Source organism: Ammodytes marinus, assembly GCF_949987685.1.
Source record: "Ammodytes marinus genome assembly, chromosome: 16".
NCBI classification, from domain to species: domain Eukaryota; kingdom Metazoa; phylum Chordata; class Actinopteri; order Uranoscopiformes; family Ammodytidae; genus Ammodytes; species Ammodytes marinus.
The window spans coordinates 15,444,756-15,462,689 of NC_137220.1; the positions used below are offsets into that span (position 1 = coordinate 15,444,756).

Consider the following 17,934-nt stretch of genomic DNA (forward strand, 5'->3'; position numbering starts at 1 on the left):
GACTCCCAGTCGATGAGGCGCGCGCGCATCCGGGCGCATTCTGAGCTGTGCGCGCACACGCGACTTTCTCGCCATCCTCATCAGGTTGTTGCTAAGTCTGTCTCAAGACTGATACACTCCTAGAGTGTTGCTATTCTACGGTGTGTTTTTGTATGAAATAACATTGTAAGATTTTAGTAATTTGTGTTGCTCCTTTTCCATAGTTTAGACTCACAGCTCTCTTTCGCCAGGTGTAGGTTGCCCACCTTTAACCCAGATGATCCCAACAGTGGTGCAATGTAAGTAGCTTACATTTACTCAAGTAGGCTAGGCTACTTACTTGACTTAACACAGATGTAGGCCTACCTCTAGGCTGCTTTACAACATTGTATTTTACTTCCACTATAGGCCTGTTAGGCTAGGCTACATCTCTAATAGGTAAGGCAAGTCTTCTCATTCCTCTCCGTTGCAAAACATGTCTCCAAGGGTTCAATGTGGTGATTATGAATTAGAATTTTACTTATAATTCTTCTACTTCATAAACTAAAAATTCAGTTGGCTGGAAAATGCTTCGCCACAAAGCTGAAAACAGGTCTGACCTTAATAGGCCATCTTGGTGGAAGACTAAAGGACAGAGACACTACCAAAATGAATGATCTCATAAAGTATGATTCAATGCTGCAAACTAGGCCTACCAAACAATAGACTTTTACTTGTAGTGGTGTATTTTCAAAGTGGTCTACTTTTATTTGTAAGTGAAGGACCTGAATTCGTCTTTCACCAGCTATTCCCAACCCAACTTATTTTTCAGATCTAGCTTTTTTCCTGTTGAAACTTATTCATTCATTAACAATTAACATGTATATATATAGATATAACATGCATGGACATTTTCAAGCTCTTAATCTATAAATAATAATCTCATTACATCCTAATTAGCCTACTTATCCAGAGTTCAGATCAAGGTAATTTCCTTCTTTCTGCTTCCACAAACAGCATCACATCCCCCACTGGGTATACATGCCCCATACAGTATAATTCAGACATATATTGGGACTGTTTTTACGATAAAACATTCTGTCTGTAGCCTAAATAAAACTAAGTTTATATGCCCATGTGTATATGCCTAGTAAATATAATATATAAAGTAAATATATAGCCTATATATTGTTTAAATATGTCTTGTTCTGGTTTTTTATTATTGTTGTTTTTGTTCTTTTAACTATGCCCTGTAAGGTGACCTTGGGTGCTTTGAAAGGCGCCCTCAAATAAAATGAATAATAATAATAATAATAATAATAATAATAATAATAATAATAATAATTATTATTATTATTATTATTATTATTATTATTATTATTATTATTATTATTATTATTATTATTATTATTATTATTATTATTATAGCCTATATATTTTTTATATATTTATTTATTTATTGTGAGGCTGTTCTTATCAGTGAATCAAACCATCAGTTGTGTTCTTGAGCTTTTGAATTTAGGACATGCAGCTAAATAACTGAAGCCCACATTTTACTTTTTCCCACATGCATCAAAACAGGCTCAGAGGGTTAATCTGAAGTGTTACCACGGAGTGCCATTTTCTCCAGTAGCCTATATCTTCAATAGCCTAATTATTAGAAATGTTATAGACCTATTGTCATGAGCAGGTATAGTAGGCTATCAGTGCCTCATGCCATGAATATGGCAGGTTCTTTACAATATCCTTACACTTGTCTACATAGTCAAGGACAGGTCATGGCCACTTTGGATCGAAATAGAATAAACAAACAAATCAGAGACATCTTCCTGTCACAGCATGTCCTCTGAATGTAGAGCAGATCTGCAGTGCTTGAGATTCTACCCAAAACAAACAAACAAAAAGCTCACATTTAAAGAGTATGGATTGGCATTTTGAATTGAAAAAGAAGACATATTTTGTTTCATAGTCTCCTCCCATGAATACTAATGCTACATTCTTTGTCATCTCAGGACGGGACCCCCCCACTGTCACCAGGGAAACCGGACTCCAGCTCTGGCATTCAGTGTGTTAACCTACTGGTCTGGATGGATTAATTATAGACGGCCTATAGCCGGTGACTGCATGCCTGTCTGTAATCTCAGTAGCGCATACAGCATATCTAGAGGAATATCGGTTAGAGTTTGCTATTACGCATGGATATAAAGTCACAGTGCTGTTTCTGGGAGTCCCCTTTTCGGAGTCAAAAAAAATCTCCTTTTTTGTTCATCAAGAGGAACCATGTCAATTAGTGATACAATTGTCGGACTTTAGTTGCAGACAGTGCCACTTTTTGCACCAAACACAGCTGCTATATTTTTTTAAATCATAACTTTTTGCCTATTTAGCCTATTATTTTTTTATTGTCATTATATATTTACTTTTTACCAAACACTACTGCTGCCGTCCAGCATGGAGCCAGAGCGACGTCTCGCGGTCGGGTGGGAGAGGAGAGGGCGTCAGATAGTATATCCAAGCGGATGAGAGAGTTTTGATCACCACTTTGCAGAGCGCATATATCTGTGAACCGTCCCGGCGGCACCGAATGAGCGATGAAGAGGAGGGTCAACAGAGCCGACGGCGGGCTCCCTCGTGTATTTTTTTCTTTCTCTCGTGTTGTTGTAAGAAGATGAGAGCCTTCGCGTTGAGCCTGGTGAGCTCGGGAGGATTTCTGAAGGGAACGTTAACAGTTTACACGGAAGAAATGTCCACAACTGCAAGTCCAACCATCCCCTCCTCACTGCTGACACCGGACCAACTCACAATGGTTGCTGCGTCCTGTAAGTGAAACCTTCATTTAAACTGCTGATTCTGCTATACACAGATCTGAGATATTCCTGGATATATTGTTCTTAACTTAGGCTACTTATTAATCTAAACATGTTGCATCATTGTGTGTGTTGTTGGTTGCACAATTTTTTTTTCTTGTTCCACATGTGTTGACAGAAGATAGTACCTTAATCAATGTACTTAAAGCTCCAAACCTCATTTGCATTTAAGGATGGAATTAGTCCATTATTATTAGTTATTTTATTGTGAAGCTTCTGCCATTGTTTTTGGCTAGACAGGCAGGGCAATGGAGATCATTTGCACCTTTTTAAGTGTTCCAGTTGTAGAGACAGGCTGTCAATCAAAGTTGTTCAAAGTCAATCAACTATAGCCTACTACACTCAGCCCAGCAGCTCACATATTTAAAGTATTCTGAAACAGTTTATTTTTTTGTTGTTGTATGGTTTCACAGATGTTAACACATTGTATGTTTTTAACTGTTGGTTACAAAACATTTTCTTTTTCTCCTGCAGTTTCTTCTCTGGTGTTCTTTGTTGTGATTGTGGTGCTGCTGTCCATTATTTACCACAAGGATCCTCAGTGCTGCAAGCGCCGCTCCTATCAGGGCCCACACGCTGATATGGTAAGCCCCCTCACAATCCAAACCAGAAGGTGGAAAAAGTGTCTTTATTTATTTTTTTATAGTGACCCCATGGCACAATTTTTTAGATCAGACTTGGCCTCGGAGGAACCATGTCCAATTTAATTTGCATGGATGTGGGGGTGGGGGGGGAAAAGGGACCAGAATAAACGTGATATGATCACAGACGAATTAGCTGCTCTCCAGAAGAATCTCTTAAGGGGCCTGGTCTCACATTAACTCAAATGGATGTTGGCAGAATTTGCACTCACCCACACATATTGATGCGAGTTAAGTGTAATCACGAAATCAGTGCGAATCTGATTTCTAACATAAGCGAAGCAAAAAACAACCTCATCGTTAAGGTTTATGGGGGTGTGTGTGTGACACTTTATGTCAACATTCATCTAATGTTTTGAATAGAAGCTGTATCTCCCAACAGCAGAGATGTCCCTATCTACTAAAGATAACTGCTCGAATGACGGTGTAAAGCTGCAGGCGACAGTGCAGGATGAGGATGAGGTGAAAAGAAAACAATCCGCTGAGGTAACTTTTTGATTGGTTGTGCCGTTTTGTTCCGCTTCCTCTTCCTGGCTATTTTAACACCTCTGTTAAATCCCAGGGGAGAAGTTTTGCGTTGTTATCTTCGGGTTGCATGGACACGACTCGTAATCCCCCCCACCACTCTCCCCTCAACAGACAGGAAGCTCTGTCATGCTGTGGTTAATAGGGTAGATTTGTTGTAGATCTGGTGTCCTGTTTGAGGAACTAACATAGCGTTTCACTGATACAAACAAGGTGATATGCTGATAAGTATGTTAAAGTACACATAATGGTCTGTATATTGAAGTTCCAGAGTTTAGTTTTAGTTTTTCATGAGATGGTTACTATATTTAAAGGGATAGGTCAGTATGTTTGAAGTGGGCATGTATGAGGTACTTATGCATAGTTAGTCTGTTACCTTGTGGAGATTGCGATCAGTGCAGTCACTAGAAGGAGTTTAGGTGAGATGTCGCTGTCGCAGAAGTTAGCCTTGTATTGTTGCAGACAGGACCACAAGAAAAAGTTTTTTTCTCCACAAATGCATACATAAAAAATAAATATCCCTTCAACACACACTAACCGATAACTATGCCTAAGTACCCCATAAAACCCCACTTAAAAAATACTGAACTATCCCTTTAAAACAAATTCTTCCATGTAGGTGATGTACTGTATGCGATTGAAAAAAGGGTCTTTTTTGTTTTTATTATAAGGACACAGAAAGTGAAGGTTAGTCATTCCTCAAGGGGGATCAACACACACACAAGCACTCTCTCATTGTGTTGCTGTGGGACATTTCCATGTCTTCAACTTCATAGTCGCATACCTTTCCCCTGCTTCAGCTTGCAGCATGAATAGTGGGCAGAGCCCGCGGTGGGTGTTGGGGACACAAGGGAAACAATGGCTCTCCTTTAGGTTGCGGCGTTGAAAAAGGCACGCTGCGGCTGGGGTTCCTCCCCCGACTTCAACACTGATTTTACACGGTTGTGCTTTTTCACACTGGCTGAATCAATGGCTGGGGGGACAAAAGGACAAGTCTCCTTTTTTTCCTTCTTTCCTGAGGACGTTTCTCTTTTTTGCCTCTTAAAAGTACAAACCAGTGAGGGCAAAGTGACCTTTGACATCACCTTCTTGGAGTCGACTCTCTCTCTCTGTCAAATGATGTGAGGGGTTGTGGCAAAGGTCATCAGCATGTGTCACTCTAAGTGTGAGTGATGTCATTGTTTGAGCAGGCCTTGGGAAAAATGATAAATCTAATATTTTAGTACCGCTCGCTGTTTATTGCGCACGCTGAACTCCCACAGAGAGCATCTTACATTGCGAAGGCAGTAAACGATCTAAATCTCAGTCAGGCAACAAATTGACTTTTGTTGTAACGCCCGGCCCCCAAATGACATAAGAGGCCATAATGTGCATCGGAGTGTGCTCGTTAAGAGGTACCTGTTGCTGTTACAAGGGGGAAAGAGGGACCCTGAAAAGACCACACGGTGTGGTATGTTGCCTAGGGACCCTGATGACACAGTAGGACCACATTGTTCTCCACACAAAGGAGACACATTTAGACCCCAAAGGCAATTACCTAGTTTTCCTGGCTTTTTTTTCTCTCCAGGATTTGGGCAGCAGATACAGTGGGACCCTGGCAGGTATTGTGTTAGAAGGGGGTGGGAGGGGGAGGAGGAACGGAAATCAGAGGGTGTTCCTCTTATTGATTAGATAATTTATGGTATTGCCAAACTAGCAAGTTGTCTACAGTGATTAAACAAGGCATGAAAATTGCTCAATTGGGCTGAAATGAGATTGAGAAATAGATTTTGGACGAATTGTAGTGTTCAACAGACAGGTCATCATGGATCCATCGTGTAGAGCATCCGGTTTAAAAATGTCACACTCGTAAAAAGGAGAACCGTAAATTGAATGTTTCTGCACTGCAAATCGTTAAGGCAAAACTTCTTGTTCTTCGCCATAGATTATTCTTATTATACATTCATATATATTCAGTATAACAAGTTGCAGCTCAGGCTACACATATGCAAGAAATAAATCAAAAGCGTGGCTATTCAAACTGCCAGCCAGACAGCGTATGTAGAATCCTATGACTGGTAATATTATTAGTATCTGACTTGCACCAAGCTGCAACGCACACTCAACATTTCTTGAGATATTTTCTAATTCATAAATAAGGTTCTTCTAACCATTTCTGCCTTTCACTACTTTTTGGTTGCAGGATGCTCCTCCTCAGTACTACAGCAGCAGGCAGACTCTAGTGGAATCTCTATGTCAGACTGACATCTTGGATGACGACAACACTCAGGTGGGAGAGCCTGATCAGTAATAGCGCCTTGACGTTGTATGCTATCAGCCAATCAAAGCATCCGTCTTCCCTTCTGATTGCGATGCTGTAGTAGATAAACACACAGACTCTCAGTTTCCCTCTTACAACACATAACTGTACAACACATATCAGTTTGGTCGACTATGCGATTCTGGAGAACGCTTGTTGTCAAAATCGGTGAATACGCTACCTGGCAATACTGTGTGTGTGCTTTGAAAAAAAAATCTGTGCTAATACACACAGCCTAGGCTCTGTAAACGGGCATGTTGCTAGCTACGATGGAGCCCCCATTGCTTACATACCTGTTAACATAGCCTGTGTATTAACACCAGATTTTTTATTTCCCACACACAGTACGGACAGGTAGCAGATCTGAGGACATCTTTCTCTAATTTTGACAAAAAAGTGATTTTGACAACAAGCGTTCTCCAGAATCACTGACTCTACCTCTTAAGCAAAAAGTTTCAATGACTGTCGCTTACTGCCTTATGACTGGCTTTTGTTTATGGGGGGTCTATATATTTGTAACCATTATCCAGAAGTCCTCGACTCACACATAAAAGCTTTGCTGTCCCTCCATAAGTGTCCCTCTGTGTGCGTCTCAGCAGGCGGGTCAGCTGTTCTACGTGGGCCTGCCCTCCAGCTACAGCCTGCCCACACTGGAGGCCCCCCTGCCCAGGCTCCCGTCCTACGAGAGTGTCCGTAAGAAGGACCGCCAGAGGCAAATCCATATGATGATCGCAGACCGCTTCGGCCTCAATGGACCCATTGTGACCGAGGTGGGTTAAACCTAGGGATCCGGGACTGTTTGTTCCAGCACTCGATTGCTGTCCCAAAATGCTTTGACAATGAGAGGTTTTCAGGTGGCGCCCCGTTGTCAAAACTGAAGAATAGAGGAGATATTTGACTCCCTTTTACAGTTTCAAAGAATACTATACAGCTCTCCCTATTAACCTATAATAGAGGGCCCTCTTATTTAGTTTCACGATGAATGGAGATAGTAATAATAATATTGTGACCGCACAGTCATACAATATCGTAACAGGAGACCGCCCGCTCACAAAAGATTAGACTGCTTTCAGAAGGCAAGTAAACAGGATGTGCTATCAGCTCACTGCCCAATTGTGCCGGACGGCCCGCGTTTCAATTTTTTTTTTTTTACCATGTTGATCTTTCGCTGAGCTTTTGACTCGCACTATACGCTTGAGCAAACAAGGTAATGAGAAAAAAAAGGCACATCAAACATAATTAAAGCCCTGCATCCCTAGTGCAAACAGTGGCCCCGGGAATGTAGCTTTGTGCTCATGTCTTCTAATGTTTGTGTTTTTTTTCTTGTATTTGACCTCCTATTTTTTCATCCTTAATTAAACAGTCCCTAGCATGACTGCCCATCTTCTTACAAACACCCAGCACACCCCTTCTTGTTCTTTAAATGATGGCCCCCTTCGTTTACCCCCTGTCTGTCCAGCAGCCCGAGGCAGGATAGTAGTTAAAACTTTGCGGGTGTGAGTGTCAGACAGAGGGCATACTTCTGGGGGTTGATTTTTATTTATTTTTTTGTCGCTTGAGGGGCTCCCCAAGCAATTAAAAGATAAGAAAGAATCAGTCAGGCACAGTTATTTCCTCCCCATGTGATCAGAAAGATGATGCGCTAGAGAAAAGGACAGGGTTAGAGTATTTGGTAATGTAAATACAAACATGTTTCCTATTATTTTTCGGCTATAGATATCAGACATCAGGATGTTTACCCAACAACACAAGCATCCCGGGAAATAAGATGTCTGTCTACGTGTCATGTTTTAATTTAGGCGTTTTACTGTGCTTCGACCTAAAGGTGCACTATGTAACTTTGGTGTGTCCGAGAAGTGAACATTTTCTAAGGTATATTCTCATATCTGAATAACCAAACTTTACTTACAGAAGAATTGGATCCCTGGTACACTGTTTGAAGTTGGAAATGTACCTGAACAGTTACTGTTTCACTGTTGTTGTTGTTGTTGTTGTTGTTGTTGTTAACAATAATTACATGTAGAGTAGATATGTTTTGTAAACTGGCTGCAGGATTTGCAAATGTCAACAAATCCCCCCCTTAAAACTACATAGTGCACCTTACAAAGTGCTTATTTTAATGTCTGTAAATTATAGTAATGGTGTCAAATGGCATCACACTTTTATAATAAGCATGAAGCAAGGACAATGTCCCCTAAAAAGTAAGGAGAAACTTTATAACAATAGCTCTGCAACAATCTTTGGTAGAAAATCAATATGATAACTGTCCTCAAGAAGTACATACTATTGAGCAGCAAATGAAACAATGAATCAAATGTTGGCATATTCAATTATCCTGCATTACCAAATAACATTTTAATTTCAAGTCTCCCCTTAAACCTGCCTTACTTGAACTTTTTTTCAGCGCTAATACCTTGCCGATAGTGTAGACAAACATTTCAGCATGACAAAATTAGACTTTTTGGAATAATAGTTGTATAAGTTAATCTGTCCAGGTGCATTATGTCAGCAGTCAAACTTTTTTTGAATGACCTGTCTTTGTCTTTCCTTCAGCCTCCTCCAACATATGAAGAGACCATCCGTCAGTCTGTGGCGCTGCCGTACGACATCCTCTCACCTGGTCTGGTCTTCCCCCTTCCTCAGAGCGTTCACACACACACCGACACACCTCATCCAGTCAGCCCCGACACCAACGACACTGTTCTACCTGTGTGAGGCTGAGCAAGTTCTCCCGCTGCCCAATCAATGTGAATTTGAAAAAAACAAAACAAAAATAGCTTTACATGGATGGGAGTTAACAAAAAGAGCATGAATGTGTGTGTACCTTCACACAAGCGGATTCAGATTACCTCAAGACTGGCTGAGTGTAATGTGTGAGAGACAGCTGAGAAATGGAGCAACCAAAGTGGGAGGAAAGCCTCCAGGACAGGGCCACCTGTGGTCATGTGAATGTGAACACTTTTTCACAGCTATACTGTGCCCGGCCCCACGCTGATGAATTTTAATAAGAGAATCGCTGGATCTTAACATCTACTAAGGTGGCTGGCACATCTTGGAAGAGGACAGGGAGGAAGACTACAGGACCACAACATAACCAAAAGGATACCACTGACTATATATTTGTTGATTTCCTTGCCTTCCAAAAAGTTGTGTATCGCAACACGACTCAATGATTTATAACTTTCTCATGAAACATATGATCTTTTCTATTGTGTTGACCACTGAGTCTTTTATGCTGAGGCATACACACGATTGAAAAAACAATGGACAGTTCATTATCAAGACCTGTTTAGTTTTTCTCGTCCCCAAAAAAGAATTGTTCTGCTTCCTATGTACAGTACATGTTGCCAAATGTTTATCCTGTATTTATTAAATAAGAATTAGTGACTCCCTGTTATTTCTCATGTGAAAACTAATGTAATAAATACTTTTATTGTTTTATAAAAGGACTATTGTAATCATTATGACTCACAGGGAGGCTGACCTTTGACAGTGTCATAATTGCATGGCTATACTGTGTGTGTGTGTGTGTGTGTGTGTGTGTGTGTGTGTGTGTGTGTGTGTGTGTGTGTGTGTGTGTGTGTGTGTGTGTGTGTGTTAGAGAGAGAGCGAAAAAAGAAAATTCAGGAAAAATTGAAAAGAACACTTTTGTCCAAATAGATTCTTGTCTATTTTTTCCTTATATTCTCGTGTAATTTGATTTCCAGATAAATACTCCCCCTTGTATTATTAAGCTCTTGCAATTTCTTCTAGCTTTTTTCTGTCAGCAACCAGGATTTAAAAATAAACTGCAGTGACGTCCAATGAGACTGCACAATATCAGAGATGTGTCTTTGCAATGAAAATGATTAGTTACAACATTCATTCTCTTATGGGCTAAACACATTGACAGTCCCAGAAAAAACAATGTTTGTGTGTATATAATAAGATAAAATATTGTAATATTTATTGAAAAATCGAATAACTGTGACCTTAACATTTCAGTAACAGTTGATCTTGTGACCATATGTTAAAGGGGGTAATTTCCTTTGAAAGACTGGTCCGGTTCAACATAAGGTTGTGTAGCCTGCAGGCAGAACAAGGCCCCAGATGACCCTTTGGACTGAAAGAGACAAAGATATCACTGTTTGTGAACCTCTAAATTTGCCCTCATAAAGCACAAGTTTCACATTACGCCACAAACAGAGTTATCTTCACACTTTCAGACATCAGCATCTGATAAAGATGAGAAGTTTTTGCGCCTATTGGAAGAGGTTACATGTTTTTCCTCATGAGTCAAAAATACTTTTGACAAATGATTGTTTTATTCGCATAAACAGTGATTATATGAGCCTAACTTTATTACAAAAAAAAAAAAAGTTCATATCAAGTCCATCCATATCACATTGTGAATATTTAACAGGCTGACATTTAAAGTACCACCACCAAGATCAATCAGAAATGTAGACAATGGGTAAACTTGGGACAAATAGTAAAGAAAGAAAGTGTGTGAAAGAGAGAGAAACAGGGATATTGAAGAGGGATAGAGGAACGGCCGTCTCACTGCCTGTGTTCACTGACAACCAGAGGAGAGAGAGACACTATTAAATACAGCACATGTTGCCTTATGACTGGATGCTCTAAACTCTTTTGGGAGCTTTGGCCCTTTGTATGGTGTAACACAAGCTGTAACACACCAACATCACAGAGTGGACAGACAGACAGACAGACAGACAGACAGACAGACAGACAGACAGAAAGACTGGCAGACAGTGGATGAATTGCAGTTTGAAGGATTTTGTGACAAACATTTATTGTTTACAGCGAGAGAGATGACACTTGGTCACTGGACACAACACAAACAGCTCAGCTGTAGATCATGGCCATTTCTCACACGCACATTTCTAGATCAGGGTCATTTCTTACACTTCATGACAAATGCACTATTTGACACCTGTTTGGACCAGATGTAAACACTAAAATGTGAAGTTAAAGCTGTGATTTCACATATATTTTGTAGAGCAATTTAAATAACAGTCACATATTTCCTTTTGAGATTTGCTTCTCAAAAAATATGCAAACATATGCACTGCGCAAAAGCACTATGCACATGATAAGAGAGCGTGTTGTCAAATTGGTTGTACCCGATTAGAAATTAAACATCTACACATTATTGATAGTTTCCAGCAGTGTTGAAGCATTTACCGCCAGAGATCATTGTTGTACCAAACTGTAAAATCTATTGTGGATGAGATAGTCCCTTTAAAGCTGTGATTGGCAGACCTGAACCTGCCAATCACAACTAGGATAGCAGCGCGACCTTACAAACATGGCCGCGCGTTTCGTCCGCCGCAGGACAATCTCGTTCGTCACAGACGGAGAAAACCGAAGGTGCCCGAGCGGCCGAGCGTCAGTCTGGTGTGTAAACAAGGTCAGACCGACACTGCAGCATACATTCCTCAGACTGCACTGGGCGGCTGCTACTTTCAAATACAAGACAAAGATAAACTTCTTGAACAAACCTCCGCGGACTGAAAGGTAGGCTTTCCTTATTAGCCATACGTGGTTTAGGCTATGTTGATGTGCAGGACGCGAGGATGATTGACATGGTATTACCATCTTATAGGCTAAACAATTAAATATTATTATAAAATATATTCTCTTGCACGCGCAGCTGTAGATTAATATGTGGCACAATTCATCTTAACTGCGTCTGAAGTCTAGATTTGCCGCAAAGTCATGAGGCAGATGAGTGTTTACTTCATGCGCAGTCATCAGCTGGCCTCTCAAACTGGGTCGCGCGCTCACGCTGCTAAATCTGCTTGGTCATGTTTTCCCACGGCAGTAATACACCCGTCTAGAGCATTTCCCGCAGCAATTGCCCTATATAACTTGTTTACAGTCAGTGCATTACCAATAATCTATGCAAACTTTAGATTTAATGTGAAATTTTCTTAGTATGAATCAGCATTATCACAATATGTGCACTATAGCCTACACGCAGTACTGCAGCTGTGTTGAGCAAAGCATCCATCTATTGTATGTAGATGGATGCTTCAATCAATCAACCTGATACCTGAATATCTGCTTTCATAGCTGGATCAGGGATTTGTGGCTGGCTTTGATGCACCTGCAGATCCACAATGGCATGGTTAAAATGAAATGGGGCGAAGAAGTGACACATGCCACTACAAATGTATCACCCACGTCACCCCACCCAAGTCCAGGCATGCATTGAAAAAACTTCTTTAAGCTGCTGGTCTAAGCTGCCTTGGTTGCCAAATGCCAACAAGACATGGCCTGAGAGCTCCTGATTTTTTTTCTGCAGCTGACGGTGGCGAACATTTTTGAGTTAAAGGCCTGTAAGGAGAAAATGGGTGAGGATGGGAAGACAGGAACAAAGAAAGAAAGAAAGAAAGAAAGAAAGAAAGAAAGAAAGAAAGAAAGAAAGAGAAGAGACTAAACCAAGGCAAGGACCTACGTCGTGTTACATTTCAGACGGCCAGCCTTTACTGCTCTATTCTGCCCCAGTTAAAGGTGGAGTCAGCGATTCTGGAGAACGCTTTTTTTCAAAACCACTTTCTCAAAATCAGTGAATATATCCTCACAATCCGCCTAAACAGTACGGACACGGACAGGTAGCAGATCGTGTGGAGATATTCACTGATTTTGACGAAAAGTAATTTTGACAACAAGCAATCGCTGACTCCACCTTTTATGATCACTTCTGTTATCTGGCCTCCTGAAAAAAATAATTCCCTTTTATTAAGCTGTTGTGATCACACGGTCGGTTGCAGTTTTGTTTCTTGAAGGTGCTGTGTGAACTTTGCATCACACCGTTTAATGATTCACATTCACGTTTTGGAAGTAAACATTAGCAGTGTTCTAGTTTGTAACAGGGGGACACAAACCAGAAAGATTTGTGTGTACATATATATGAATTTGTGTGTAACAATGGAACCTTTAACGTCTCTGTGTTAAGCTGTGAAGGGTGCTGACATACTATCTATATGACAAGAACACACGGTTTAGTTTTTGTAGGTAAATGAACTAACTTGCTGTTTGTGCTATTCCCTTTGACACTTCTAACAGACCAGCCAAGATGATGCAGTGTTTCCACTTCATGGTGGAGCCGGCCAAAACCTTTACGACCAAGTTAAAGGTAACAACAACAAAAAGGTTTAGCGGTACACTGCTTTGCGTGTTTAATGTGTAAACCTGTTTTTTCTATCTTTCGGTTCACCTTGACCCTTAAGTAGATTGTTGACAAGACAGCGTTTTTTTTTTTTTTTTACCAGAACCATGTGACTGCATGCATGTCTCCATTTCCTCGTTTAATTTGTGAAAAGACAGCTACTGTGTGGGGGTCGAGGGGGTAGTGGGGTTTGTTAGGGAGATGAATGGAGGCAGGGAGTCTTTTTTTTCTTTTTTTCTGCTGACGGTCACAGAGCCGAGATGTGAATTTTGATCAGGCTGAGTGACCGCCAACGTTCTAGTTTGGCCTCATTACTTCCCAAGGAACTTGTAAAGCAGCAATAATGTCCTCAAAATGTTTTTTTTTTTTTTTAATGTTCTTGCAGGAATCGCATAAGAGGGCAAAGAAGGAGAAGAGGGAGCCACTGGATGAGGATCAGCTGTTCATTCTGGATCTGGCTAGAGATCTCAGCCGAGTGTGCCAGGTATGAATTCACTCACAAAAACATGATAACATCCTTTTGCCCCTATTAACACACATTAAGGGACCAGTATATCATGAGACCAGTTCTTACCTTTACCTCTCTGTCTGCCTACTCTTAACTCCAACTTTCCCCCTCTTGTGTGTGTGTGTGTGTGTGTGTGTGTGTGTGTGTGTGTGTGTGTGTGTGTGTTTTTGCCACTGCAGAGGTCAGCGGTCCTGGAGAACATTTGGAACCAGGATGACACCTGGCCTAACTCTCTGTGCAGGGCCTTCATTCTACAGTGGGCCTCCATGTTGGAGAGCAAGGTACTTACCTGAAAGTGACTATACTTTCACAAGGTATGAGGATGATGCAATATCTAAAGAACCCTATAAGGGATTTTCGTCAAATCTGGCAAAAACTCACACTTTGATTCAACGATAAACTGATTACATTTTGGAGGTCACAGAGACCTTGCGTATTGTGAATGCAATATCTCGGGCACGCTTTGAGGAATTTTCTTCAAAGTGTGCACTAATGTCAACTCTGACTCACTCAAAGATGAACTAAACAGATGTTGGAGGTCAAAGGTTACTGTGACCTCCCATATTGTCACATCGCAGTGACCTTGTACTATATTGTAGCTTTTTACTAGCTTTAACTTCTTTAAATCATCGCCTACCACCACTGTGCTTTCACTGTTCGGCGAATCGCATGTATACTATTTTTTTCTTCCAATAACACGTATGTATGTTGCTGTGTGCAGAAAAGGCCCATGCAGACAGACGGCTGGCCAGAGGTGGATGAGGGAAAAATTCCCGATCAGATTAATGAGCAGGACCTGCTGATGGCCAAAGCTAACGTCCTCAACTGGGTCAAGGACCTGAGGGCTCAGCCTAAGGTGGGACCTTTTATAGATGATACAATATACATTTCCACTGCAATATTGTACTTGATGGACATGTTTCATTCACACTGATACACTGGCCCTGCAGCAAAGTGTGTGGCCCGGGGAACCTGTGGCAAAGGCCCTGGAGGACCTGCAGTCTGCCTGGCGTTGGAGCCGCGTGCCAAATCTGCTGGCTGCAATGGAGCTGGTGATGTGGACCTTAATGGTGCAGCGCCCAGATAAGGTAAAGAGTCCAATGTGCTCAAAACCCCTTGTGCATAATGTGGACATTCTAATTGTGCAGCTTGTAACAGGAAGCTGTTTTCGGTGTCGCATTGCAGGACACCATCCCGCAGCAGTGGCTCATGTGGAAGCAGAGGACTCAGAAGATTGGTTTGTGAATCAATACTGTATCAAGTTGAATTTTATTGTAAATCTGCAAAAGTTCTTATGAGTTTAAAAAAAAAATCTCCTTCTCCAGGTGCCATATCCTACATTCCTCAGCCAGGTGAGTTATGCATTGTACGTCAGCATTGCACACTGAAAACAAGATTTATTACCTATTATTCAAAACCCTTACATACAACCTCTTGAAACTGGTTTCATGTTACATTCGTACTGCTTAGTGCTTACTATAGTACCGGTAATCAATATGATACTGCTCCATTTCTCTGACAATGCATTCTGAAATACTGTATGTTTAATTGCACTTTTGCACAATCCAAATATCCGATCGTCCACAAGGATGGTGTGTAGTTTCAGTTGAGTTAATATTGTTGACAGCTCCGCCTGCAGTTAGAGATCAGGTGATACTAAATATCTTATTTCCTCTAACCATGTAGAGAGAAAATACATATAACAGAGGATAATCCGGTATATGATATTATTATCAATTTTTTAAAAGGAGAATAATACAAATATTTTTGAGATAATTAAACATTTAGTATGGGGTTCATTATGTGTGTTTTGTTTGCGGTAGTTTTTATATTAGTCTTGTATCATCTTTGATACATACATGTAAATTGCCTATTTTTTGTTTGCCTGCCAAAGACCTTATACTGTAGATAAAAATGTTGCATTGAGTAAAATTGCGATTTAAAACGAAACACTGTGGACATATCTTCTGTGTGACCAGTTAACACTGTATCTCAGTAATGGCAACAAATCAACTATGTGTGGCTGGCTGTGTCGGACAAACATTACTCTGTTTTTTTTATTGTAGTGTGGGACTGGATCTCAAAAGCTGCAGGTAAACAAGCATTCATTCGAATCAAATTCAGAATGTTTTACAATCTTAAATAAACCTGTGTGGCCATTAACAAAAAAAAACTCAACGTTTTCTCTCTCTATCAGTGGAGGTGTCTCTGGATCTGGACACAGCCAACCCCGGTCTGCTCATCTCCAACGATGAGAAGAGGATGCGTTGCGGCTACGAGAGGAAGGATATCCCCAACTACCACCAGCGCTTCGACGGCTGGTGGTGCGCCGCGGGGAACGAGGGCTTCACCTCGGGCCGCCACTACTGGGAGGTGGAGGTGGGAGAGCGCGACTGGAGGCTGGGCGTGGCCAAAGAGGAGGCTCTGAGGAAAGGCTTCAAATCCCTCAACACCAACTCGGGTTACCTGACCCTGAGGCTGGAGAGGGGCACGGAGCTGAAGGCGCTGACCGTGCCCTACACCGCCCTGCCGCCCGGCCTCATCCCCAGCAAGGTGGGCATCTACCTGGACTACGACCAGGGCCAGCTGTCCTTCTACGACGTGGACAGGCACTTCCACATCTACACCTACAACCAGAGCTTCGACGACAAGCTGTTCCCCTTGTTCGGCACCGTGGACATCCAAGAGGAGCTGGTGATCAAGTCTCCAGCAGTCAAGACCCAGTGTCTGTGCCCCACAACCTGCCTCTGGGGTTAGGTTTCCCACCTTGGGTTCTTCTGTCACCCCCCTTCCTTGCTTCAAGAGTCCAGTAGATATCCTAATAAAAGTTATCAGGTTATATAGTAATCACTGGAAGGAATCAGGGATCCTGATGTAAAATACCGTTATTGTGCTATTGAATAGCTCCACTATGTGACCGCTCTCTCTATGCTGCTGTTGCTGCTGCTGCTTTAAATGTGATCGTTGCATCCACCTCAATGCTCCAGTGCTACTGTTTGCGCACACACAATGTATTTTCATATATTTAAAAAATAAGTTATCCTATCGTATTAATGTTATGTGTTGTGCAATATTAACCCTGCAGTAAGAATGCATTCCTGTGTATAACAAATAAACCAAATCTATGTCTCACCTTTTGGTCTGTTTATTAATTATATAAGTTAAATAGAAAGACTATATGAATATGAATACAATTACGCTGAATTTTAAACGTTCAGTTTGTAGTTAGTATATATTGGCTTTTTTTTTACGAACAGACTTGATAGAAGTATGTTAATTAAGTATGTTTTAATAAGTGTATAATTGCATGAAAATAAAAGTTGTTTCTTTTATTTCCATAGAATAAGCCTTGAATAACGTCACAGGAGCGTGTCATCGGCATTTTGCACTGCCATGTTTCTACAGTAGCACAGAATGGGCAAAATTAACGGCTGTGTGCATTTTAATAGTGGGTGTCCTGGGGAAATGCACCTGTTGGAAGACAAAGAATAAGTATTATAGAATAAATAAATAGATACATCTACTACTCGTCACTTGATATAGACTATAAGACTAGGCTTTATTAAGACAAAATGCCATAGTTTATGCCATATTCAGTATACTGTAGCTTCTTGTCCTTGAAGGCGACGGTAGCTTCTGTAATAATAAAGGGAGGAGTTACTGTCAAGGAAACACATTTCCTTATTGATTGTATAACATTTATTGCTTAAACATTAATGTTACTTGCTGTAAACTTTGTCCCAGTAAACGTAGCACACCCGGGGTTTTCACTTGTTCATGTTCACATAATCACATGAGAACATGACAAAAGGTTCATGAGAGAAGACTCCCAACACATTTACTTGATTGGACAAACTATGAATTATAGGCAGCACCTGCATCATGTGAGAGCATCTTCTGTGGTTTCACACACACACACACACCCGAAATGTAACAACGCACACACGTCTTGGAGATAAAAG

General features: G+C 41.1%; 1 protein-coding gene across 1 annotated transcript; it reads left to right on the top strand.

Annotated features, from left to right (window-relative positions):
- Nucleotides 1-11,598: 11,598 nt before the first annotated feature.
- On the top strand, nt 11,599-17,049 carry LOC307263412 (uncharacterized protein; the record flags this gene model as incomplete). The annotated part of the gene is made up of 10 exons (XM_080044561.1): nt 11,599-11,807; nt 13,362-13,431; nt 13,850-13,948; nt 14,152-14,253; nt 14,694-14,828; nt 14,923-15,060; nt 15,158-15,209; nt 15,298-15,324; nt 16,039-16,065; nt 16,170-17,049. 10 exons carry the CDS (start codon nt 11,599-11,601, stop codon nt 16,727-16,729), a joined length of 1,419 nt encoding a protein of 472 aa, XP_079900687.1. The 3' UTR covers nt 16,730-17,049.
- Nucleotides 17,050-17,934: the final 885 nt, after the last annotated feature.